The sequence below is a fragment of the Mus caroli genome, chromosome 11 (assembly GCF_900094665.2).
Source record: "Mus caroli chromosome 11, CAROLI_EIJ_v1.1, whole genome shotgun sequence".
NCBI lineage: Eukaryota > Metazoa > Chordata > Mammalia > Rodentia > Muridae > Mus > Mus caroli.
The window spans coordinates 67,628,891-67,653,216 of record NC_034580.1 but is presented as its reverse complement, the minus strand read 5'-3'; the positions used below and the strand labels follow the sequence as shown (position 1 = coordinate 67,653,216).

General features: G+C 46.3%; 1 protein-coding gene across 3 annotated transcripts in view; it reads right to left on the bottom strand.

Moving 5' to 3' along the window:
• Positions 1 to 13,005: 13,005 nt before the first annotated feature.
• Zzef1 (zinc finger ZZ-type and EF-hand domain containing 1) overlaps positions 13,006 to 24,326 on the bottom strand; it is a 126,047-nt gene continuing 114,726 nt past the window's right edge. For all 3 annotated transcript variants that reach the window (XM_021176147.2, XM_029484135.1, XM_029484134.1), the window contains exons 50-55: positions 23,346 to 23,514; positions 22,679 to 22,777; positions 22,077 to 22,242; positions 17,643 to 17,796; positions 16,944 to 17,015; positions 13,006 to 15,480 (exon numbers count right to left, since the gene is read on the bottom strand). In XM_021176147.2, the coding sequence (XP_021031806.1) occupies positions 15,400 to 15,480; positions 16,944 to 17,015; positions 17,643 to 17,796; positions 22,077 to 22,242; positions 22,679 to 22,777; positions 23,346 to 23,514 (741 nt within the window). In that variant the 3' untranslated portion in view covers positions 13,006 to 15,399. The remainder of the gene's footprint in view (positions 15,481 to 16,943; positions 17,016 to 17,642; positions 17,797 to 22,076; positions 22,243 to 22,678; positions 22,778 to 23,345; positions 23,515 to 24,326) is intronic.

The following is a 24,326-nucleotide window of genomic DNA, read 5'->3' as shown; positions in this document are numbered from 1 at the left end:
CCTAAGCAAGTGACAAATGTTCATTTGTGTTAAGTCATCCAAGAAACATATGACAAAGCAACACAAAGACTAAGAAGATATAAACGTTCACCGGCCAGATTGGTGTGGATGGAGAACCAGGACAGATTCAAACACAGTGGTGAGGCTCCCCAAGCAGCAGCTGCGCAGCAGGGAGGAGCTGGGTGTCCTGTCCCCTCTGGAGTGGCACTGGCCAGGTGTTTAGAGCCTGAGAGGGGCAAGCACTTTATACCACCCCTCCCCCATAGGAATTTATCCGTGGAATAATTGTCCATGGTGCTGAGATGCCTTTTGTAGTGCAGAAAACTCTGAAAATAGCCACATTAAGTACTAGATGAAGAGTGCTAGTATTAAGTACTAGATGAAGAGTGCTAGTATTAAGTACTAGATGAAGAGTGCTAGTACTCTGCAAGTGCTGAACGTAATGCCGTACATGTGGTGCGTTTCAGCGTGACTCCTCCCACACCCCTGCCTGGAGAATTCACGCGGAGACTTGGTCCTCAGCATATAGTGTAAGAGGTTGGAGGAGGATCTATCCTCATGAAAGGATTAAGGTGGTCTCGTGGAGTGGGTTCATATTCTCTTGACATTAGATCTCAAAACAGCAAAACAAGCAGACAAATATCAAACTACAAAGCACGCCACACCTTCTTACCTACGCTACCAGACGTTTTCACTGTGCGTTCGGAAATCAGCATTTTTAGGGATGGGATGCAGCTCAGTGGTAGAGTGACGTTGATTGTGTGTGAGGCCCTGGGTAATTAAAAAAAAAAAATAATTTCAGGGCCAGTTAGATGGCTCAGTGGGTAAAGGTACTTGCTGCCAAGCCTGGGTGACTCAAGTTCTATCCCTGAGACCACTATCATGGAAGGAAAGAATCAGTTCCTAGAAGATGTCCTCTGATTTCTACATGTGTGTCATGGTGTGTGTGTACATAATACAGCTGCACACATATAATAAGCAAAAATGTAACAGTGTGTGTGTGTGTGTGTGTGTAAAGCTATCCATTCAACTACTATTTGGCTAAGTGGCCCATGACCCGTGTGTATGTGGAGCTTATAGCTCAATAAGAAGATGCTGACAGAGCAAATGAAGCCATATGCCTGCAGCAGTGTATTTTGCCACCCTGGTGGTGAGGAGGAGAATAACAGGCTGTCATCCAGGACAGTCTCCAGGGTGGCCTGTGATCCTGGCAGGCCGTCCAGAATTCAAGATATTTGTAATCCCTTCCCCTTATGTAGAGGAGGGTCGCAAGACTCGCTTAGAGTGAGCGACCAGGCACCAGCCAGGAGATGACCTTCTGAAACTGGGTTATAGAAACTCTGTAGCAAAGTCAAAACCAAACAAAACTCCTTGTAGAAACATCTGCCAGCATGGTGGTGCACACCTTTAATCCTAGCACTTGGCAGGTAGAGGCAGATCTCTGTGAGTTCTGAGCAGGTCTGGACTACAGAGGAAGTCCCAGGCTAGTCAGAGATGCATAGTGAGACCCTGTCTCCAAACAAAATAAAACAGTAACAAGCACAACCCAGGCTCTCTCTTGAATGGCTCCTGCTGGGGCAGGCAAGCCCCGGCTTGAATGGATTAGGGGAGAAATCTGGCTGACATAGGAAAGACCTGAGGGCTTCAGGCTAACAGCCGGCAAGGAAACAAAGCCTGCCAATCAATCGCATGGCAGCCAGTGGATCTTTTTGCTCTGATCAGATCTTGAAATGCCTGGAACCCACGTGAGACCTCGAGCTGCAGGAAGCAGCTAAACTGTGGGGATTCCTGCCGGACAGGAACTGAGATAAACAGTGACTCCTAAGCACCAAAAAAAGCTCTTGGGTGAGCTTTCCCTGTGTAGTTGAAGTGCAGAGTGACAACATTCTGACAAATGCCCATGGTCAGTGCTCCCATGGCCCTCCGTCCGTCCATCAGTTTCTCCTATCTCGTTTCTTTCTGTTGTACTGTGTGTTCACACTATGAAGTTTGCCCTTCTTCCAATAATTTACTCCTTGGTGGTGTGTGTGTGTGTGTGTGTGTGTGTGTGTGTGTGTGGTGTTATTGTTTTGAGATGGAGTTGCAGTAAGGTGCCCAGCTGCCTTCACACTCCTGATACTGTAGCCTCTCCTAGTGAAGGTGTGTCGTGTGCGTGTGCGCACATATGCTCACTTCTGCTAGATCTTTAACTTTGTAGCCTGCAACTCAGATGAAATTTGTGTTTTACTCGGGTTTTTTGTCGTCCTTGTTGGTTTGTAAATAGATCCGTTTACTTCTTCCTTTCCAAACCCGGAGCTGCTATAGGCTCTTGGTTTCATGTCTAGCTCTCCTGGCTGGACCCTTTGGTGCAACGCCGGGTAGAAGGATGAAGCTACACCTACTACAGCTGCTGCTGAGTTAGGGGAAACACCTATTTTCTACCATTTTTTTCAGTAAGTGAGGTGTTGGTGGGTTTTCCTAGATCCCTACATCAAGTTGAGGACCTGCCCTCTGGTCCTCTTCGCTGACTTTAGCATAAAAGAACATTTTGCCAAAAGCTTTGTCTTTTGAGAGGAGCGGGGGTTTTTGTTCTTGCTGTGTAAATGCAGTGTGTTAGAACAGGGTTGATTGAGTAGATACTGAACCCACCTTGAATTCCTGTGGCGAATCTCACCGACCTTGATCTCAGGGTAGAGTTTTATGAATTAGACCTAGTTTGCTGGGATTTTAGTAACCACATGAATGGAGATGTGGGCTACAGTTTTTTGTTTTTGTTTGTTTTACTTGTGGGGATTTCTGGCTTGGGTATCTAACATTGGCCTAAGAAGGCTAAGTGGGAAGTGCTGCTCTCCTGCTCTCCTGCTTTTGGAAGAGTCTGTGAAGCTGTGGGGTCAACTTTCTCCTACTGGTCTGTTAGAATCCCCCACTGCTGTTATGTGGTGGCGGTAGGGATGTGGTTGGATGACTATTTCAGTCTCTTTACTTGCTGTAGATTGATAGAGACTCCTATTTCTTTCCCAGTCAGTTTAACAAGGAAGCCATGTTTTAGCTCCTGAAAGCATCAGAATTGTCTTTTAAAAATCTGCCCAGCCAGGCGTGGTGGCACGCCTTTAACCCCAGCACTCAGGAGGCAGAGACAGGCAGATTTCTGAGTTCAAGGCTAGCCTTGTCTACAAAGTGAGTTCCAGGACAGCCAGGGCTATACAGAGAAATCCTGACTCAAAAACACCAAAAACAAAACAAAACAAAAAACTGCCCATTTTATATATTTTCTTATCATACAGTTAGTTGTTCGTAGCTAGTCTTTCTTGTTTCATTCCTTTTTTTTTTTTTTTTTTTTTTTTTTTTTTTTTTTTTTTTTTTTTTTTTTTTTTTGGTTTTTTGAGACAGGGTTTCTCTGTATAGTCCTGGACCTCACTTTGTAGACGAGGCTGGCCTCAAACTCAGAAATCCGACTGCCTCTGCCTCCCGAGTGCTGGGATTAAAGGTGTGAGGCCACCACTGCCTGGCTCATGGTATTTGTTTATAGTTTATTTCTTCAAAGATGGCAGTGTAGAACTGGAGAGATGGCTCAGCTGTTAAGAGCACTGACTGTCTTGAGTTCAATTCCCAGCAACCACATGGTGGCTCATCACCATCTGTAATGGGGTCCGATGCTCTCTTCTTGTGTGTCTGAAGACAGTGACAGTGTACTCATATATACAAAATAAATAATTTTTTGTAAAAAAAGGATGGAAGTTTAATGGTCATTTGTGGTTGTCAACTTGACTATATCTGGAATGAACTACAATCCAGAATTGTAGGGCACCCCTGTGAATCTAATCCTGAGTCTGGAAGACAAAAGTTTTAATGAAAAGGAGCAAGCTGAGAAAGGAAAAATACAAAATATGTGGTTTAAGTATTGAAGGGACATCAGGAAGTAGAATGGAGCTGAATCCTGTGTTCTAGGACAGATTAAGGGAGTGGGGCTTTGGGGCAAGATCCTACCCAGCTAAATTTAGGTCCAGGCATAGTGGCACACACCTTTAATCCCAGAAGACAGGAATGCAAATGCTGAGTTCAAGGTCAATCTAGTGAGCACAAGGTTCAAGATAGCAAGGCTTAGACAGCAGAACTCAGAAGTTTTAAACATGTGGCACTGGCTTTAGAGTGAAAAAATAGAAGGGACTCCTGGGACAATTGGTCCTAGGTAGCAGGAGCTAAGGAATTAGTGGTGATTAGGAGGAGACCGGCATCACTGGGGTAAAATCTTCTGGGAAGTGTTTTCTGAGATCACAGAGATACCAAGGTTGTACCTCTTGTTGCAGTTGGACTTGGTAATGTGTAAGAGTCACCCAGGTGGTACTGGTTTTGAAGGCATGAAGGTATTATGAAGAACAGCTGAGGCTTGGCACTGTGAAAGGCCATGGAAGGCCATTGGTGAAGGTACAGTCTGAATTGCAGTTGATGGCCCAGGACTGAAGGGGTCATGCAAAGGAGCTGAGGTTCGGCTCCATGAAGAAAACCTATGAGAGGCTATTGGTGAAGCCTCGTTGCAGCCAAAGACCCCAGTGTACTGGAGATGCCAGCACCATGGGATGATCACCAAGAACAGCAGCAGCAGTGGAGTAGGTCAACCAGAGCCTAGAATGCTACAGAGGGCAGAGCTGGAGAAGTGACCTGAGCCTTTTGGAGGAGTCCAGGAGATCATGGGTAGATCCCAGACATTGGAACAAGGAGCTGTAAAGTTGAAGTTCACTTGACTGCCCCAAGATATTAAAGATGCCAGAGCAATGGGATACTAGCCAAGGAAAGCTGCCAAGAGGGAGTGCAACCAGCCCAGGAGAAAGACGTTTGTTGCAGTCAACAAAAATGAAAAAGGAGTTGGAGATCTGGAGACTGCTTGGACATCAGACATGGAGATGCAGAATTTGACGTTTGCCCAGCTGGTTTCCTGTCTTCCTTTGGGGATTGCAGTTAAGTGATTAGATGAATCTCAGAAGAGACTTTGGACTTTGGACATTGTTGAGACTGCTATAGACTATGGAGGCTTTGGAAGTTGGACTAAATGTATTTTGCGCTATTCCATGTGTAGGTATGGCCCCCATAGACTCATATGTTTGAACAAGTCTCTGGGGGCCAGGGAGCAGAATGTAGTGGTTTGAATATGTTTGGGCCAGGGAGTGGCACTGTCTGGAAGTGTTGCCTTGGAGTAGGTGTATCACTGCCTGGAAGCTAGTCTTTTCCTGTTTGCCTTTGGATGAAGACATAGAACTTTCAGCTTCACCTGCCCCACGCCTGCCTGGATGCTGCCATGCTCCGCCTTGATGATACTGGAATGAACCTCTGAACCTGCAAACCAGCCCCAATGAAATGGTGTCCTTATAAGAGTTGCCTTGGTCATGGTGTTTGTCCACAACAATAAAACCCTAACTAAAACAGGCAGTGACCTGCCATTCTATATTGGTCACCTGGACATTATGTCCCCATATACCTGACAGAAATAAGAGAGAGTTTTAGCTTCAGAGAGTTGAAGCCATGGGCCTTGGGTCCATGCTCCTAGGCTTCTATGAGGCAGAGCATCATGGCAACTGGACTATGTGGAGGAGAGGGCTGTTTACCTTAGAAAGGAAAGAGAGAGAGAGGTCTGAGACAAAATAGATTTAAAAAAGAAAGCCCCAAGGCCCCTTAGTGACCCGCACCCTCCAGCTAGGCCCTACTTCCTGAAGCCTCTAGAACCCCCTAAAATAGCAGGTGGAGCCAGGAATTCAGTCCAGGAGCCTGTGGAAGACACTTCAGAAAAGGACCACTGAGCCATCTCTCCAGCCTGTTTCTCTTTCATTCATTCTTTCTCTGTCCACCATCCCCACCTCCCCTGCCCACCCAGGATCTATGTAGCTGGTCTGAAACTCAGGAGCCAGCGACCTCAGCCCTCCAAGTTCTGACCTACAGTGTCCAACTTTCCTTGATTCCAATGTTAATTTATACTCCACTTCTTTTAGGAGCTGCCTGCTTCCCTTTTCTCACAGTCTTAAGGTAGGATTTTTAAAAATGTATCCTTATGGAACTTTAGATTTTCTCCTAAACACTAACTCAGGTGCATTCCACATATTTTTGGCATTTTGTATCTTTATTTTCATCCGTCTTAAGATATTACTTAACTTCTCCTCTTACACACTGGTTATTTGGGAATATGTCTGTTTTTTAAGAGACAGGGTCTGTCTTGTTCAGGCTGGTTCCAAACCTCTGAGCTTGCGCTATCTTCCTAGGACTACACAGGTTGATGTCACTGTATCAGTTAGGAGTGCATTTCCCTCCTCTTCCACCTCCTCGTCTTCTCTATTTTTCTTAAGTGTTTTTATGTCCATGTATTTGAGTTTCTTAAATTTCACCGGCATATGGGACATCTGTCTCATATGCCAAGGCTTAGGGACCACTGTAGAAGAGGACACAGAACGACTGTCGGAGCCAGCGGTTGGGGAGAAGCAGAGTGAAGGCATTACTTACTACATTGTCATGTGCAGCAACACTGCACTCAATGTCACCGCGGCTGTGGCTGCCTGCACAGACCAAGCTGGCCATCTGGCCATCATTCAAGCATGGGGGAAAGAGTTCCTGAGTCCCTACCTCTAACTGAGGGGCTATGGATGATTACTGGCTTCTTAGCGAGGGAGAGTCTGTTTTCTTTAAGGGTTTGGTTCCTGGTAGGTTGATGACACTCCAGTGAGTGGTCCCATATCCAGGAGTATATGGGCAGCACAAATTGGACTGAATGGGTTTGTGTGTGTGTGTGAGAGAGAGAGACAGAGAGAGACAGAGACAGAGAGATAGAGACAAAACACAAAATTGACACATGGGTGGGGGTTTGGGGGTGGACCTAGGAGGAACTGGGGAGAGTTAAATATGATCAAACTACATTGCATGAAATCATCAAAGATTTAATAACATTTTTTAAAAGGTCAACAAAGTAACAGTGGGTTTCCAGTTTCATTCCCCTATGGTTGAGAAACATTATGGTTTCAATATGAAATGTCCTCCAAAGGCTCACGGGTCCAAAGCCTGGTGCTTAGTTGGTGGCACTAATTTAGGAGATAATGAAACTTGAAAATGTAAAGCCTTCCCGAGTGACACAGATGTTGCAGTTATTTTCCTATTGCTGTGACAAAACATCACGACCAAGGCAACTTATAAAAGGATTTAAGTAGGTTAGAGTCATTGATGGCAGACCAAAGGCATTGTGGCAGGAACAGCTGAGAGCTCACATCTTGACCCAAAAGCAGGAGGCAGAGAGCACAGTGGGGGTGGTGGGAAGTAGTGAAGCCTCTTTAAGTCGCATCTCCTTTGAGCATCTCCTCCAACAAGGCTACATTCGCCTAATCCTTTCCAAACAGCCACCATCTAGGAATCAATGCTTCGGACAAGGAACATCTTATTCAAACTGTCACAAAAAGTCACGGGGCACATGATTTTGAATGTTATGCCTCACAGCTGGACCCTTCCTGTCTCCTCTCTGTTCCTGGCCACCATGAGTTCAACCACTGCCACTAGGCTCTGACTGAGAAGCCACAGAACCAGGGGAGGGAAGCTCTGAATCTGCGAGCCAAACTGGATCTTTCCTTTTGGGCTGTTTCCCCGGTGTGTTTGTCACAGAGATGAAAAGTCTGACGAATACAGAATACCTGCCAGGTGGCGTTGCCAGGACTGTCTGACCATGTGGTTTAGAAACTTGGAACTGACTTGTGGAATCTGGAAAATTCTGGAGAAGTGATGGAGAAACCCTAGGTTGCTGTAAGCAAAGGTTAGTGAGCCACAGTGTTGAGAGTGCAGAAGTCCAGAATGCTGATAAACTGTGAACAATAAAAATTGTTCAGGAAGTTTCAGACAGGAACATGACTCACAAAGGATTAGAGACCATCCATGTTTTTGGTGATTTGAATGAGAGTGGCCCCATAGACTCAATGTTTGAGTTCTTGATCTCCAGTTAGTGAAGTCATTTGAGAGGGATTAAGAAGTGTTATACCTCCTTGTTGGAGGAAGTGTGTCACTTTGGGGTGGGCTTTGAGATTTCAAATACTATTCCAGTCCCAGTCTCTCTTTCTGCTTGCTGCCTGTGGATCAGGATGTAGAACCCTCAGCTCTACGGCCATGCCTGACTGCTCCCACCCATCCTAGGATGATCATGGACTAACTTTCAGAAACTATAAGCCAGCCCCTAACTAATGCTTTCTTTTATCTGGGTATGGTGGTGCACACACCTCTAATGCCAGCACTCAGAGGCAGAGGCAGGCAGATCTCTGAATTCAAGGCCAGCCTGGTCTACAGAGTAAATTAAGGACAGCCAAGGATATAAAGAGAAACCCTATTCTGAGAAGCAAAAATAAATGAAATAAAATAACTGTTTTTGTTTTTTTTTTTAAAAGAGTTGCCTTGGTCATGGTTTTTCTTCACAGCAAGACAATGCTGCACTGGGGCAAAGAAGTTTTCTACAGTTAGCCCAGGTTCTGAGACTTTATAGAAGGCTAAATTTAAAGGTGGTAGACTAATTAATCAGATAGAGAAAAAAGTTTTTGTGAGACATGTTTCTCTCTACACAGCTCTGGCTCTCCTGGAACTCACTGTCAACCAGGCTGGCCTGAACTCACTCACATAGATCTCCTGCCTCTGTCTCCTGAGTGCTGGGATTAAAGGTATGAGACACTATACCTGGCCCAGATGGAGAGAGTTTTAAGACAGCTTGGTACTTAGTCTATTCCTAGCTGGCTTTAGCCAGGTTTACATTAAGAATCAAGAATGAGCTGGGCAGTGGTGGCGCATGCCTTTAATCCCAGCACTTGGGAGGCAGAGGCAGGCAGATTTCTGAGTTCGAGACCAGCCTGGTCTACAGAGTGAGTTCCAGGACAGCCAGGGCTACACAGAGAAATCCTGTCTCAAAAAAACCAAACAAACCCCAAAAACAAAATAAAACACAACAACCCCCCCCCCAAGAATGAAAGAGTGGAAAGACTTGAAAACCTTGCAATTTTGTCAGAAAAAGAAGGTGTATGGCTAAAGTTACCTTCAGGGAAGATAGGGTTAAAGAGATTTTAAAAAACAAACAAAAACCAAACCAAACCAAACCAAACCAAAACAAAACCTAAGTTCTGTGCATCTGGACCACAGGTTCCTTGAGGGCACCTCAAGAGCTAACCAGACACCATCCATCAGAGACTCAAGGCTCTGAAGCTGTGAAGAAGTACAATCACTTGAAAAACTTTGAGAAGAGTTCTTGCAAGGGTCACCCACAGAGTCTTTATGGTTAGCCATTCAGAGGCCACAGCCTCTACCATCTGGTGGGGCCTGGCCATTGCTCAAGTTGGTGACAACCTATTGTCATCTGCATGACTGTTTTTTGTAGGCATGCAGAACATAAATATTGTGGGCCATAGAAACTTTTACTCAGATTCCAAAAGAAAGCTTGTGAGACTCAGTTCTGTGTTCCAGGATGAGGATTTCTGTCAGCAGCATAGGGATGAGCTAGCTTCTGAGAGTGCCTGAGCTACAATTCAGGAAGCTGAGGATGCTGGGACTAAGGACGGCCGCTGAGGAAAGCTGCAAGCAATGGGTAGAGCCAGCCCAAGAGAGGCCATACATGCTAAAGCCAGCAAGGCCATAGTGATGACCCTTTGGGGCCAGAGGTACAGGATTAAATGTCTGCCAGGCTGGGGTTCAGTCTTTTACTGTTCCTTTCAGCATGTCTACATCCGCCCCTCTTCCTTCTGGAATGGGAACATTTAAACCATGTTACTGGAGATTGTAAGTATGTAACTTGATTTTTCAATTTTGTAAGGGCTCACAACTAAGAGTTTGTCTTTGAAGATGCTTTAGACTTGGGTTTTTGAGTAACACTGGAATGGTTGAGACTTTGGAGAGTCTTAAGAGATGTATTAAAGACATTTTGCATGCGAAGATGGGCATGAGCCTTTGGTAGCTAAGGACATCTGAACGTTAGGAATGGCTTTCGTATGAACTGTCCTCCATAGGCTTGGTTCCCAACTGTTTTGAGGATGAGGTAGGACCATTAGGAGGCAAGGCTGAGCTGAAGAAAGTAGATGAATCTGGGCGTGGAGGCCCAGGGTTTGGTTCCTGGTGCCCACATGATGGCTAACAACATAGTTAGTTCTAGGGGATCTGATGTCCCTTTCTGGCATATCCGAGCACTGCATGCATGTGGTACACATGTGCATGCAGGCAGGCACATAAAATAATTTTTTTTAAAAGTCTAGAAAGGTGGAGTTGAAAAGAATTGTTACCAAGTGAAGAGATGAAAAGTTCCCAGGAGAAAAAGCTTCTAAAGTTCACTAGTACAGAATAGCAGTGGCTGGCAGCTATTTCAAGACAGCTTGTGCAGACCTTTTTTTGAGGAGGTACTAGCCTATGAGAGCCAAGCACATGCTCTACTCCTGAGCTCTGCTCCTTACAGAGGTTTCTGAATGTTCACAATGAGTGGTAAGTGGGACCTGGATGGGCAGGACTGCAATAACCTTCATTATTTGGGAGTCTGAGGCAGGAGGCTTGCAAGCTCAAGGCCATCCCGGAGAACTTAGACCTTAAAATAAAAAAATACAGAAAGCCCAGTGATCAGGTTACTGTTTAGTATGTGGGATGCCATAGGCTAAATTTGTAATACTGTAAACAAGACAAAATATGAACATTACATTATACCTGATTAAAATGCACAATAGTATGTTAACCTTAAAAATTAAATTTAAAATGTAAAAGGAATTTTAGTCAGCTGACTTTTCACTTCTGCTGTGAATTTCTGTCCTAATAACAGCGTCGCCACCATACTTTAGAGTGTCTCACCTGGTGTAGTGGCTGAGCAGCTGTGTTGACAGGACTCACAGTGGCTACGTAGGGATTTCCCAGGCATGGCATCTGCCCAGTTGTCATGGATACAGGTTGCTCAGCAGTTCTGAGATAGCAGCCCATAAGGACATGAGTCTTCCAAGTAGCTTTTTAAACATGAAGGCAAATTGTGGCTGACAGCCTAGGGAAGCCTCCCATGAAGGGGCACAGAGAGAGGCTCTTCATAGGGAACAGGAATTGCCACCTTGTGAGTAAACATCCTGGAAGATTAGGAGAGGCGAGGAGAGACAAACTGACTGCCCACCTTCAGGCCAGGGAGTTTCTCTTTCCCCAGAGTCAGATGCAACCCTTCGCTTTCTCGGTTTTATAGGCTGGTGAATTCTCCTTTTCAATTTAATTAGTTTGGGGCCAGCAGCACAGCTTGGCAGGTAAAGGCCCTCACTGCCAAGCCTACTGACCTGAGTGTACTGCCTGGCACCCTGGTGAGGGAGAAGAGATTCTTAGGTTGTTCTGCGACCTCCACAGATTGTGTGGATTGGATACATATGCATACAAACAAATTCAGTTTGGAGTTTAACTTAAATATGGAGAAAGCTCACTGAATTCTGGAACCCTGTCTTCAAAGTGAGTCTCAATTCCTTTTGAGCTGAGGGAAGGTACAATAGCCAAGAATCCCTAAGAAAGAATTTGCTAATGTCTGCCATTTGCTTGACTGGACCTTGTCAGTGGCCTTGCTACTGCAGGAAGTGTTTATACATTTTCTTCTCATACATTGCTGATATTTTTAAAATTACATATCTCTCTATCTAGTATGTCTCTGTGTGTGGGTGTTAGAAGACAACTTTTTTTTTTTTTAAAGATTTATTTATTATATGTAAGTACACTGTAGCTGTCTTCAGACACTCCAGAAGAGGGTGCCAGGTCTCGTTGCAGATGGTTGTGAGCCACCATGTGGTTGCTGGGATTTGAACTCTGGACCTTTGGAGGAGCAGTCGGGTGCTCTTACCCACTGAGCCATCTCACCAGCCCCAGAAGACAACTTTTAAGACTCTATTCACTTCTTTCTGGGTTCAAATTCAGGTTATCAGGCTGGACTGCAAGCCTCTTCACCCACTGAGCCATCTCAGTGGCCCCTAAACTCTTGAAGGCTTGAGACACTTCAGTAGTGAATATATATATATATATATATATATACACACACACACACACATACATACATACATATATTCCTATTTAATAGGACTATGTAGATAGTTCTTCCTGGAACAGGTTTTTTTTTTTTTTTTTTTTGTAAATTTACCTAAACTGTTGCCTAAATTTGGGTCAGAAAATCTTTTCATTGGCAAGTGGGAAGAGACCAGCCAACCACAGGCGCTCTTATCCCTGTCCTCTACCAGCCCAGTGATCCTCAGTAGGTGCTCAAACAAGCAGGTAGGAATTCCACTCTTATCTTCTGCTTTAACAGCTGTGTACTGGCTCTCCGGCTGCCTGCTTTTCACCTGATGGCAGCAGACTACACTGGGGTCTCAAAGCCCAGTGCTTTGTCAGCTGGATGGGAGTAAGAATCCTCATAGCACAGTGGTTCTCAACCTTCTTAATGCTGCAACATCATGCTGAGGTGACCCCCAACCATAAAATTATTTTCATCACTACTTCATAAATATTTTGCTGTTATGAATCATAATGTAAATATCTGCTATGCAGGACATCTGTTGTATGACCCCTGTGAAAGGATCATTTGACCTCCAAAGGGGTCGTGACAGGCTGAGAACACTGCCCTAGAGCCTCCTAGCAGGTATCAGTGGCTTGCCACCCTAACCTCAAGAGGAGATGGGAAAGGAAGCATCCATATGAGAGTACTAGGATGGTACCCAAGGAAAGCACCACCCGAGGATGGATCCCCTGGTTGACCACAGTGAAGGGCAAGGCTCACAGTTCTGTCAACAAAGGTTGGGCCCTGAAGGGTCTTCTGGACTCCTTCCCATAAGCAGGCAGTGATGAGGTTCTGTAAATCCCATTTGTTTGGCCGGGCATACACTTCAAAGTATATTTCACAAGAGAAACTGAAGGGCCAGACATGAGAGACATGGGCAAGGGACTGTGGGTTTGAGGCCAGCCTGGGGGATATGGCAAGGTCTTTCCACAGGGGAAAGGGGGCAGGGAAGGAAAGAGAAAAGGGAGAAATCCACACAGAGTTGTACTTTTTTATATAGAATTTTTACAATATATTTCTCTTCATTTGCATATCTTATCCACAACTTAAAACATTCTTTTTACAGGCTGAACTCACTCAGCTGATATAATCAAAATTCTTTCACTCAACCAAATAAGAAAAATTCAAAATCGTAAACCCGTAAGAAAACAAATTAAAAACGATGATGAAAATAAGTCACTCCTCTCATTAGAACAGTGTCTGTACAATATATCTGATTTGGAACAGAATTCTTTATAGATTAGGCACATGTTTCCACGACCCCTTATGCCTGCCAGTTTTGTCTCCGTCCAGGCAGTCTTGCCTCCTAAGAGTCAAGGGGATATTGGCCTTGATGGAAATCCTTTGGGACCTCCTGTCCTGGCTGGGGTCAGGAGACATTGGCCTGGCTCAGCAGTGCCACCCAGTGGCCTAGAGAAGCAGAGGCAGTGGGGCTGCAGGTGGCCAGGTCAGGAGGGACCCTGTCCGGTCAGAGAGCAGCTGTGGTGTGTGAAGAAGGGCAAACTTAAGCTCATTCTATGCAAACTGAAGCACTTAGAGAAAACAGCAAGCAGTGAGTGGAGAGGAGCTATGGAGTCCAGCGTTTATTTACAGTTGCTCTTCCCGATGGGAGGGTGGGAGGAGAGCTGGGCCACTGTCCCAAGGGAGGTCTCCAGCCTTGCCCTGTCCTGTCCACCTGCTCTCTCTGCTCAGTCTTGGGTGTGGAGGAGTGTGAGTGTGCTATCTCCTCCCCCATCTTCTAACTGCTGTGTGATCTGAGCCACCGCGAGTGAGGCTTCTTCACCATGCACTTGTTCTGACTACTCTCATCTGAGACCTACTTGGAGGGAATGGCATGCAAAGGGAGCCTTCTCTGGGGTTTAGGCCGCTTGCAAAGCGTAGGTGCTTTGGCAAAGAGCAAAAGGTGAGAAAGAGGTTCCTCTGGGCCAGCAGGCACCATGTCCCATACCATGGGACCTGGACCAAGTTCCCTCTGATGTCAGGGCAGTGGACCATAGGTCACTCCATTGTTTCTGTTTTTATAACCCATCCCCTCCCATTCTGTGGCCACTTTTCCCGTGTGCTGGGGTTCATCAGATAACCTAATTCTATGACTGGGCAGGAAGTGGTGCCAGAAGGCATAGCACCTTTGCACAAGATGCTCCCACACCTGCAGGCTCAGGTTCTGCCAATGCAGTCCTTTGCCAACTCCCAGAAGAGTCTTCAGGGGCCAAAGGGGCAAGCTGGTCACAGCAAAAGCCAGCCAAGTGTGGCCCTGGCTCTTAGAAGCATTTTTTTTTCTTTTTGCATTATGCCTGTGAGGTGGGATATGCCTCTGGCCAGATACCTGCCCTTCAACAGCAGGTGCCTCAGGATTCTTTCTTCCTGAAAGTCCACGGCCTGATGCTGACCCAGCATCCTACTCTGTGGCTCTGGGGAAAAAGGTCATCAGCACTCAGGGCAATGCTAAAGCCATAGAAGGAAATACGCAAAAGCTTCACTAAAACTAATGTAGTTATTGCTAGACAGGGATGGCCAAATAACCAGGCAGGAGGTTCAAGGTCGTAGGCTGCTGATCACCATGACCTTGGAGCAGAATAATAATCAGGTGTGTCCTGACTCCTGAACAAAGGCTCCTCTGAGGGCACTGCCTGCACTGCAGGTGCTGGAGAGCCCGTCCATGTCCATTTCTGTCACTTCCACACATGCCAGTTTGCCCCTAGGCATTCCCTAGGGGACCTCTCAGGGAATCAGTGTGGTTCTCTTCTAAAACCATGAGGGGAAATGAAAACTAAAACAATGAAGAAACACAGATGTGTGCCGAGAGCTGCTGCACAGTGACAAGCAGAGCCTGCCAGCTGCTCCCAGGGACACCTGCTCTCACTGTGAGTTGGTCAGCTAAGCTGTGGCAAGAAGATTGCTTGGGAACTGGAGGTGGCTGGGAGGTGCTCATGTTGGTTATGGGCTGGTGTCCCAACTGGGCCACTGCTGCTGCAACCTGCAAGTCTTACTGCAAAGGTAGCTCTGGGTGGATGGGGCCTTCTCCTGATGGCAAGCCTAGGCAGCTCCCACTCAGTGGAGATAGAATCCTTTCAGAGACTGCTTCCAGGTCTTCAGTGCTGTGACTCCCCTGGAGGAGACTGGCCTCTAGTCTCTATTCTCTGAATAACTTTCCCAAGGCCTCTTGATGCTCTTTCTGAGCCACTCTACACTGCTGTGCCTTCTTGGACATGTGGTGCCTGCAGTGGGCCTTTTTGATGAGGCGGCTGCTTGGCCAGATGGGAGCAGGGGGTGGGCTCAAAGAGAGCTGGGTGCAGAGGCTTCAGGGGTTTCCTGAGCAAGGTTGGAGGTCTGCTATAAACCCCTGTAGACAAATGATCAAGTCCATGCATATCACACTGAGGCTAACACTCAACATTCCAGAGGCGGGTGGCCTTGTTTGGGTAGTTGATGGCCAGGCTGATAGCAGCAATGTTCTGCAGAGCCTGTGGAGGGAAAGAGCAGTTATCAATATCAAGAGCCACTGACTTCCTCATCCTTGAGTCTAAGTTCCTCAGCTGGAGGGTGATAAGGTGAGCCAGAGGTAGTCCCCCTTACCCAGTGGCTCACAGGTAGAATGAGAAAGAAAACAAAACCAAAGCCCACAGGAAAACCCTGGGGTAAGTAATAAAGCAATCATGGGCCGTGGTGTGGTAGCAGTCTAGCTGCTGAAGCAGGGGTCTGGGAAAGCCATAGAAAGGAACAGAAGTGGAGCACAGAGGTTCACAGCTAGTGAACAGCTAGTGCTAGAGGAGAAGAACCCATGGGGAGCTCAGAAACCTGCGGGGAAAGCAGCTGTCCCAGAAGGACATGGCTAGAAGGCAGAACATCAGTGAAGAGACTGGCGAGCTGTGGGGAGGGCCACAGGGGAAGGGGGACAAGATATGCACGGGCAAGCAAGCATGAGGGCAAGTCCAGCCCATGGGAGAGAAATCTGGTGCTCACCACACATCAAAGTCTCTTATAGCTCATCACGAAAGCAAGGGCCGTAGTAGCCAGTGCAGCTGGCTGCTAAGAGACCTCAGCAGCCCCACCTGCTCTTTCCCCTGCTTTAGTAGGGGAGCCCAGTTCTGAGCAAAACACTTCTAACCTTCCACATAGAGCCTTCCTTGAAGGATTAGGCTCTGGGAAGAGTCCCAGGTGGATGCCTAGCTGAGAAAAGTTCTATGAGTGCTGGAGATCCCCCAGCTGTCTGTCTGCTCTAGTAGGGCACAACACTTCTTTCTCCAGGATGAGTACAGGGCAGATGAGTACAAGAGTCCAGCTTTTGTTGACCCAGACATTAAAGAAGTCTGCAAAAATGGAGCCAGGGCCGCTATCCTCAATATTATTTTGTTTTGAAGAGATTTTTCCCAAAACACATTAACATGAAATGTGTTTACTGTCTTAAAGATTGAATTGATACATAAATGTTTAATTACTGTTCTAATTTAGACACTTAAGTCTAACCTCTAATGATGCACACTGATGTATACAGGGTTTCTTGGGTCCTCTATCATTTAGAAGCACAGCTGACAGAAGAGGAGTTTTCCAGCCAGGGAAGCAAAGTACATCCAAAAAAATCCAAAAATATCTAGAATCTAAATCTGTGGAAACTTCCAAGATCAGCCAATGAGTTGTTAAGTGAAGGCACTGGCTGTTTCGGTTTCAGAGACACAGATTCTTGCTAGTGTCTTCTAACCCCACAGTTTAATATGAGTGACAGTGATAAATGAGGCTCCCTGCTCTTTCTGAGAGCAGGAGGAAGTGACTGAACAGCAGCTGAGCTCCATGTAAACTCTGGCAGGGTCTGGACCTGTCATGCAACTCTAACTCACAGCCCCACCCCCAGTTCCGGCAAGTGAAGGGGTGTTATCTGTCACAGGAACATGACCCACAGGCTAACTCTTTGAAGACAGGGAGGAGGTACCTGTGCTGCACATCGGAGAAGGTGGTCCTCGGTGGTTAAGGCCAGCAGGTACTCCTGAAGCAGGCCAAGCTCCTGTAAAGACAGCATGGGCTCCTTGAATGCTGGAAGGGAGGAGGGCTGAACACAGACACCCACAGGCAGACAGGAGCCTCCAGGGGGTAAGCAAGCTCACTTTGAGGCACCTGTGACACCACACACTCTACAGCCATGAAGGAACCTAGCTGGAAGGCCCAGGGACTTGGTTCCAGGGGTATCCCTGATGCCCACAGGGCGATCAGGCAGGGTACGGTCGTCATGTCTTCCTGAGGAAGACAGGCAAAGGACTTGTGAAAGGCCCTTTCATGTGCAATTCAATGAGTCTATTGTGCCTAGAAGAAAGAGGAGGAGGAAGAACATATCTGTTTGATTTTCCAGAAGTCCCAGTTAAGGCAGTCCCTAGCCCCCTTTGGCTATAGGCCAGACAAAATAAGCAATATAAGTTGATCTGAGGTTCTCTCCTCCTGGGGCTGAGTATACGGGTATGTGTTCTGGGGATGCTGGACTGTAGGACCAGGTCGGCCTCCTTTTGAAGCCTGGACAACCTGGGCTTACAGGCTTGGGTGTAACACTAGTCTTGCCATGAGCAGGAACTGGTAAGAGCATACAGAGGTATAATCCTCTCTGCCCAGACTTCAGGGCAAGAGGTGGACACATCCTTACCTGGGCACGGTTCTCGGTGACAAAGAAGAGCTCAGTGAGGGCTCGGTGTAGGGGCAGGAGAATGCCAGGCTGTGTCACATCCTCAAACAGGCCATACTCCATGTGAGTGAAGAGCTGCCACAGGGGCTTCAACAGCCCAAGATCACAGAGGTCACTGGAGGGAGCAAGCATGGGGACACTTTACTGAGACATAGACCATGAAAGAAACTGCAGGTCAGGCTCTCCTTTTTCCACCTCATCGTAATATAGCCACCCCACTTCTCTCTGAAATGGCCACATAGTCACCAACAGTAAAGAAGAAGCAGGGCAGCGCCCAAACCCCCAAAATGACTAAAGAATCCAGAGGGCTGCAAGTGTGCTCATAGGGGCCACTGCAGTTTTTCTTTTAACTGTTTTTACATTTATTTATATATTTACTTACTGGGGGGTGGGGTGGAGAGTGAGTGTGTGTGTGAGTGTGTACACCCTAGCATGCACACGGTGAGCAGAGGGTAACTTGTGGGAGTTGGTTCTTTCTTTCTAGCATGTGGGTTCTGTGCATCAGCTCAGGTCATCAGGCTCAGTGGAAGTATCTTAGCCCAGTGAGCTAACTTGTTGCCCCTAACTGTGTGTTTTTAAAACTAGTCCCTATAAAGACCTTCTAATGATAGTTGAAAAACCTCCAGGCAAATGTGTTTTATTTTGTTTCACTAGATACTCTAGGCTGTCCCTGAAATCTTCACAATCCTCCTGCCTCAGCCTCCTCAAATACTAGAATTATAGGTGTGAGCTACCATGCAGCCTTAAGCTAAATATTAAGTGGAAAAGGCAAGGTATAACACATCACACATAAAATAAAACATACAAAGAACTACTGAATAGACAAGGAAGACAAACATTGCTATGATATTCAATTATAAAATAGGAAATATACTTGCACTGGGCGGTGGCACTGCCTACCTTTACTCCCACCCACTCAGGAGGCGGAGGCAGGTGGATCACTGTGAGTTTGAGATCAGCCTGGTCTACAAAATTTGTTCCAGGACAGCCAGAACTACATAGAGAAACCCTGTCTTAAAAAAAATAGGAAAGAAGGGAGGGAGAGAGGGAGGGAGGGAGGGAGGAAGATACACTTGAATCTTTCTTTCAAAGACACAATAATTATAAAAAGGAAAATACACTTGCAAGCTTGCTGGACCTGAAATTCTGCCTCTAGGAGAAGATCTGATTCTTCTCAGACCCGTGTGCTGAGAACCCTGAGTATTTGAACCTGCAGTGGGTGGGGCTGTGATCTCAGGTCAAAACCTCTCAGAAGAAAACATTAGGAAGTCAACAATACTCTGGGCTCCACTCCAGGACACACGTGTGTACAGACACAGGTGGTTCTGCCTTCCTCTTTTATAACTTGAGGAAGACTCTTCTCTCCCCTCTGAGTGCTGACTTGGAGCCTATCCTTTCCCCCAAAGGAGCTCATGTTCATGAAGTGAGGAGATGGGCAGATTCAGTGGACTTGTGGGAGGCTCCTGCAGGGCTGCCCTCCTCTGAGACCGGCCCTCTCCTCAGCTTCTATTATCCTCAGGCCAGAAGTCTTTAACTTTCCAAGGAGCCTGTGTGACAAGGCATTGGGGAGTAGGTGTGTGTCCCTCCCCCTCATCACCCCCAAGTCTTCCTCCAGGTTCATAATACAGGGTGTCATGTTGGTATGGAAGGGCCAGTGGGACGTACATGAGAGTTGCCCAGGTTCAGGAGTCCTTCCTGGAAAGAAGACTGGCAGAAGCCACAAGACTGTGGAAAAACATTGTACCACAGCCAGAGGGCTGCCAGCCCGAAGACCTTTGCAATGTGACATTGCTTACAGAGTATACCATTCAGGTGCTCTACTGGGAGCTCAACTGGGGCTAAATGACATACAATATCTGCATATGGGGACATGGTACTGACAAGCAAGCACACCTTGCCCTCTCTTACCCCCTGCTCCCTTTCTCTTCATGACTTCAAGATTCCTTTAATTTTAAAAATCTTCATATTCCTTCCTCCTTTGAATATCAACACCTCTCACTGACTCATACAGTGTGTGTATTTTATCCACATACCTAGAAAATGCAGGGAAGAACAGCTCCTATTGCTCAGGGGTGTGGGCGGGATGCATGGCTACTGGATATACAGCACAGAAACCATGAGACTTTTCTTCTGAGATGAGGACTGTGAAGCTACGGACACATTCCTACTTCTATCCCACACTGTAGCAGAAGTCCTGTCAGAGCAAAAGGTCAAGCTCTGCTCCTGTGAGGGAGCATGGCGAGAACTAAAACTCACCACCACAGATGCCACACCCACTCAGAGTACATGCTGGATATACGGTAACAGGCCAAAGTGATACAGTGGCAAAACAAAAGTCTGAGAGTGTCTTACCAGTGTAGCCCAGGCTGGTCTTGGACATTATTTAGCCTTTTGGGTGTTAGGATTATAGGCATAGACCATCATAACCAGCAAAAAATTTAAATAATAATTATAATTGCATAAGAACATTAAATACTTAGGAATACACCAAACAAATTCTGTATGAATTGTCTACAGAAATGTATAAATGATTTCAAGGATCTACGCAATGGAAGAAGAGAAAATGGCTGTGGATTAGAGGATCAACATTCTGTGGAATTTGATTCCCCTCAAACTGATATCCAGATCTATTAGGAGACTGGGGATATATGTGACTCAGTGGTAGAGTTCCTGCCTATTATGTGGAAGGCCATGGATTCAAGTCCCAGCATTGTAAAAAAATTTTCACTGGCCATGGTGGAGGTTGGGAGTATGAACAACAGGGCCCAGATATGCATACAAGGGTGATGGGGACACAGAAAAAAATGTTTTTCCTTTTTCAATCTGAGACAGGGACTCAGCACACAGCACTGGCTGGCCTGCACTTCATTATGTAGACCAGGATGGTCTCCAACTCCCAAGGATGCAACTGCTCTGCCTCCTTGATGGGATTAAGGCATGTGGCAAGCCCAAGATCCACTTTTATGGCTTTGTGTGTGTGTGTGTTTGTGTATGGCCTATGTATATATTCATGTCCATGTGTGTGTGTAGATGCTGTGAGTCGCATGTGGAAGCCAGAGGTCAGCACCAGGGGTCTTTCCCAGTCACTCTGTACCTTATATTAATTTTTTATTAGATACATTCATTTTATTTTATGTGTGATTACTTTGCCTGGGTGTATGTGCACTCCTGTGCATGCTTGGTGTCCTTGGAGGTCTGAAGGTGACCCTGGACACTGGATCCCCGGGAACTGGAATTGGAGTTCTGGAAAATGAGCTACATGCAAGTGCTGAACTTGAACCTAAGTTCTCTTTAAGAGCAACAAGTGCTCTCTCTCTCTCTCTCCACTGCTGAGCCATCTCTCTGGCTCCATGACCCTTTTTTTTTTTTTTGAGATGAGTTCAGATTTAGGCTGGTTGGCCCAAGAGTTCCAGGGACCTCCTTGTTTCTACTCACATTTCCCAATGCTGAAGCCCTGAACTCAGGTCCTTCTGCTTGTGTAGACACTTTACAGACTGAAGCATCTCTCTATCTACCACTCCCTCTTTTGAGACAGGGTTTTATGTATCTCCTGGTCTGCCCCTAATTTCAATATGTAGTCAAGGATGACCCTGATCTTCTGCACATATAGAAATTAACATGCTAATATAAAAATGGATAGGTAACCTTTGGGTAAAAAGATCTATAAATCATTAGAAAAAGTTAGGCAATTAAAGTTAAAAATGCTCAGCACAGCCAGTGTCGCACACAGGCTGATCTCTGAGTTTGAGACCAGTCTAATCTATATAGTAAAGTTCCAGGCCAGCCAGAACTACATAGTGAGACCCTGTCTACAAACAGAAACAAAAGTGACAAAACACACCCCAACACAAGTTGGGGATACTGGGGTACACCTGAAATTCCAGTGCTCAGGAAGCTGTGATTGGAGGACTCAGAGTTCTAGGCCAGCCAGGGTTCCATATTGAGCCCTCATCTTAAAACCAAACACCCAAGCCAATCTTGAAGAAGCAAGCTGAAAGACTTCCACAATTAAATGATTAGATATGTATATCAGTCTACAGTGTTTAAAACATCACCGGGTTACAGACAAGAAAACGCCCAAAGTTATGAAGATGTGAGATCAGAGGTAACAGTGCAGAGTGCTCAGGTCAAAGGTGGATCTGGAACAAGCAGAGAGCCAGAGCAAAACACTAAAAACTGAAACTCTTCTACCAACATTCATCCCAGGTGGATGACATATGTCACTTGAAAGGCAGAGCAAGTAAAGCTTCCAGAGAGAAACAGCAGATACCTTATGACCTTTGAGTGAGGCAGAGATTACTTCATGAGGGCACAAACCCACAAACGTAAAGGAATGACATTACAACTACAGTCACATAGGAGCGGGTATCTCCAGCGGCTGAGCCCACAGCTTACCTGTGGCTGCAGCATCGCACAATCCTCAGCAGTAAGTGGATGGCTTTCAGGCGCTGATGACCTGTTTGGCGGCAGGCCACACCCACCAGCCATTCCCAGATCTTGCCCAATGGGAGGTGAGGTACAACCCTTTCTTCAGACAACATCTGCTTCAAGATCTCAAACCCTGGTACCATCCCAAACACAGACATTTTAAAAACAATTATTACATTAAAAGTTTATATTTTGTAAACCATTCACATTTTAATAGATAGGGTGAAATCTTGTGAACATTTACATTCTGGCTGAAACTAAATTTCTTTTTGTAAAATAACACAAGAACAACATCTCAGTTCCTCATTTTTGCAAAAGGCCCTGGCAAAAACCCCCAAGGGTCTTCTTTTAGATGGTGACAGAAGGCTCTTTTATCTGAGCATTCAAGCGTACAAGCAGCCCATCCATGGCCTTGTGAAGAAAGCCAGGTATGGGGGTCGTGAGACACATTTGGAAGGTCTAAAGATACAAAACTTGCTCTGATTTTAACGGGAGTCAGTAACATAATGACACCTCTGGCCAGTATGACTGGTGGGCAGGCATGCAAACACAAATTGGGGAGCACACACCTGTCTGGAACCGCCCCAGATGTCCAGCTGTCACAGTGAATCGGTATCCCCACTCAGTGTTGCTCATGTCCGAGGTAAATCGGTAATACAGAGTATCTCCTGGGTCACAAACCAGAGACAGGTCAGGATATGGTAGCAACAAGGATAGCAATTTCTCATTAAATACATAATGCTCATTTAAAAACCTGCTAACAATTTCTCTTCTAAATGTTATGTTTTTTAAAAGTTTGTTTTCTCTTTACTAACTCTGGCTTAAGAAGTGTGTGTGAGGTAGACATGTACACACCAAGGTATGTGTGCAGTTGGTTCTCTCTTTCTACTTTGTGGGGCCCGGGGCTTGAACTCAGGTTGACAGGCTTGGCAGCAAGTGCTCTTACCATTGAGTCATCTCACTGGCTCTCACCATTATGTTTAAATGCTTCCTATGAAGTCTACATAGGGCCAGGGAGATGGCTCAAGGGGCAAAAGTGCCAAGCCTGACAACCTGAGTTCAATCCCTGGGATCCATGTAGAGAACACTGACTCCAACCAGTTGTCCTCTGATCTCCACAGGTGCACCGTGACACATATTCAACCCCTCAAGTAAACAAACAAACAAACAAACAAATAAATGTACACAAAAGTTTAAAGGAAAAGTCTATATAGCGACTTTTTTTTTTTTAATTACCTGGAAGCTCAAAATCTTTCCACTTCTGTTGCGACCCGCTGAAGTTGTGCCGGTCCTGCTGAAAGTCACTACTGCTGGACATGGCTAGTTCATCACAGCCTTCCTCGGTGTTGCACTGAGGGTCAAATTTGATTGAGAGGTAGATTGCACCAGGAATGTGAACTTTATCCTAGGAAGGAAGGCAGAGAATACTTCTGTCACAATCACTAGCTGCCACTATGGCTGTCACTGTAACCAGGGACATTGAGCATGAACAAGCCATAGCCCCTTCCTCCAGCTCAAGTTAGCCAAGGTGCTGAACAAAGACTGTGAAGGTGGGGCCCAGTGGGCAGCCAGAATAGGGTATTTACAGGGAGCTCTTCTGGGGAAGGGACACATGAACAGCAGAGTGGCTCAGCAGGGGCCTCTGGAAAGGTGGAGAGCGCACTGGAAAGGTCTGCATGACCTGAGTGTGACTCAGGTGGGTCTAGAGGCTGTGCCATGACTATACTGAAGAAGAGTCACAGCTGCTGAGGAGCCAGGCCAGGGGTGAGTGGGGAGAATGGGGAGGGTGTAGCAACAGGAGGCCCAAAGGCAAGTCTGGGGCAGTTGGGAAGATGGGATGACGGGATGATCCTTTCTGCAGTACCACTCGACATCTGAGCCAATGAGGTGGAAGCTCGGGAACAAGGGAGAGGGTGAGGAGGTTTACATCTCTGTGAAATGATGTCTCAGGTGATCAAGTCAACTTCTAAGCCAGCTTCTGTGTCCCTGTCCCAGCTGCTGTAGGCTATTCCCTCTTAGACGCCCAGGCCTTGCCAGCCCCAACATGTCTAGAGGGCTAAGGAAAGGTGCATCAGACCAGTGAGAGCACCTGAGGTGAGAAGGCCCTGCCTTACCTCTCTATTTAGACACAAATTCAGGATGGAAGGGATGAAGCTTTGAAGGCTAGGTATTGAAAAAGGGACTTGTGTCTCCAAGGTATGGCCTAGTCATCAAGAG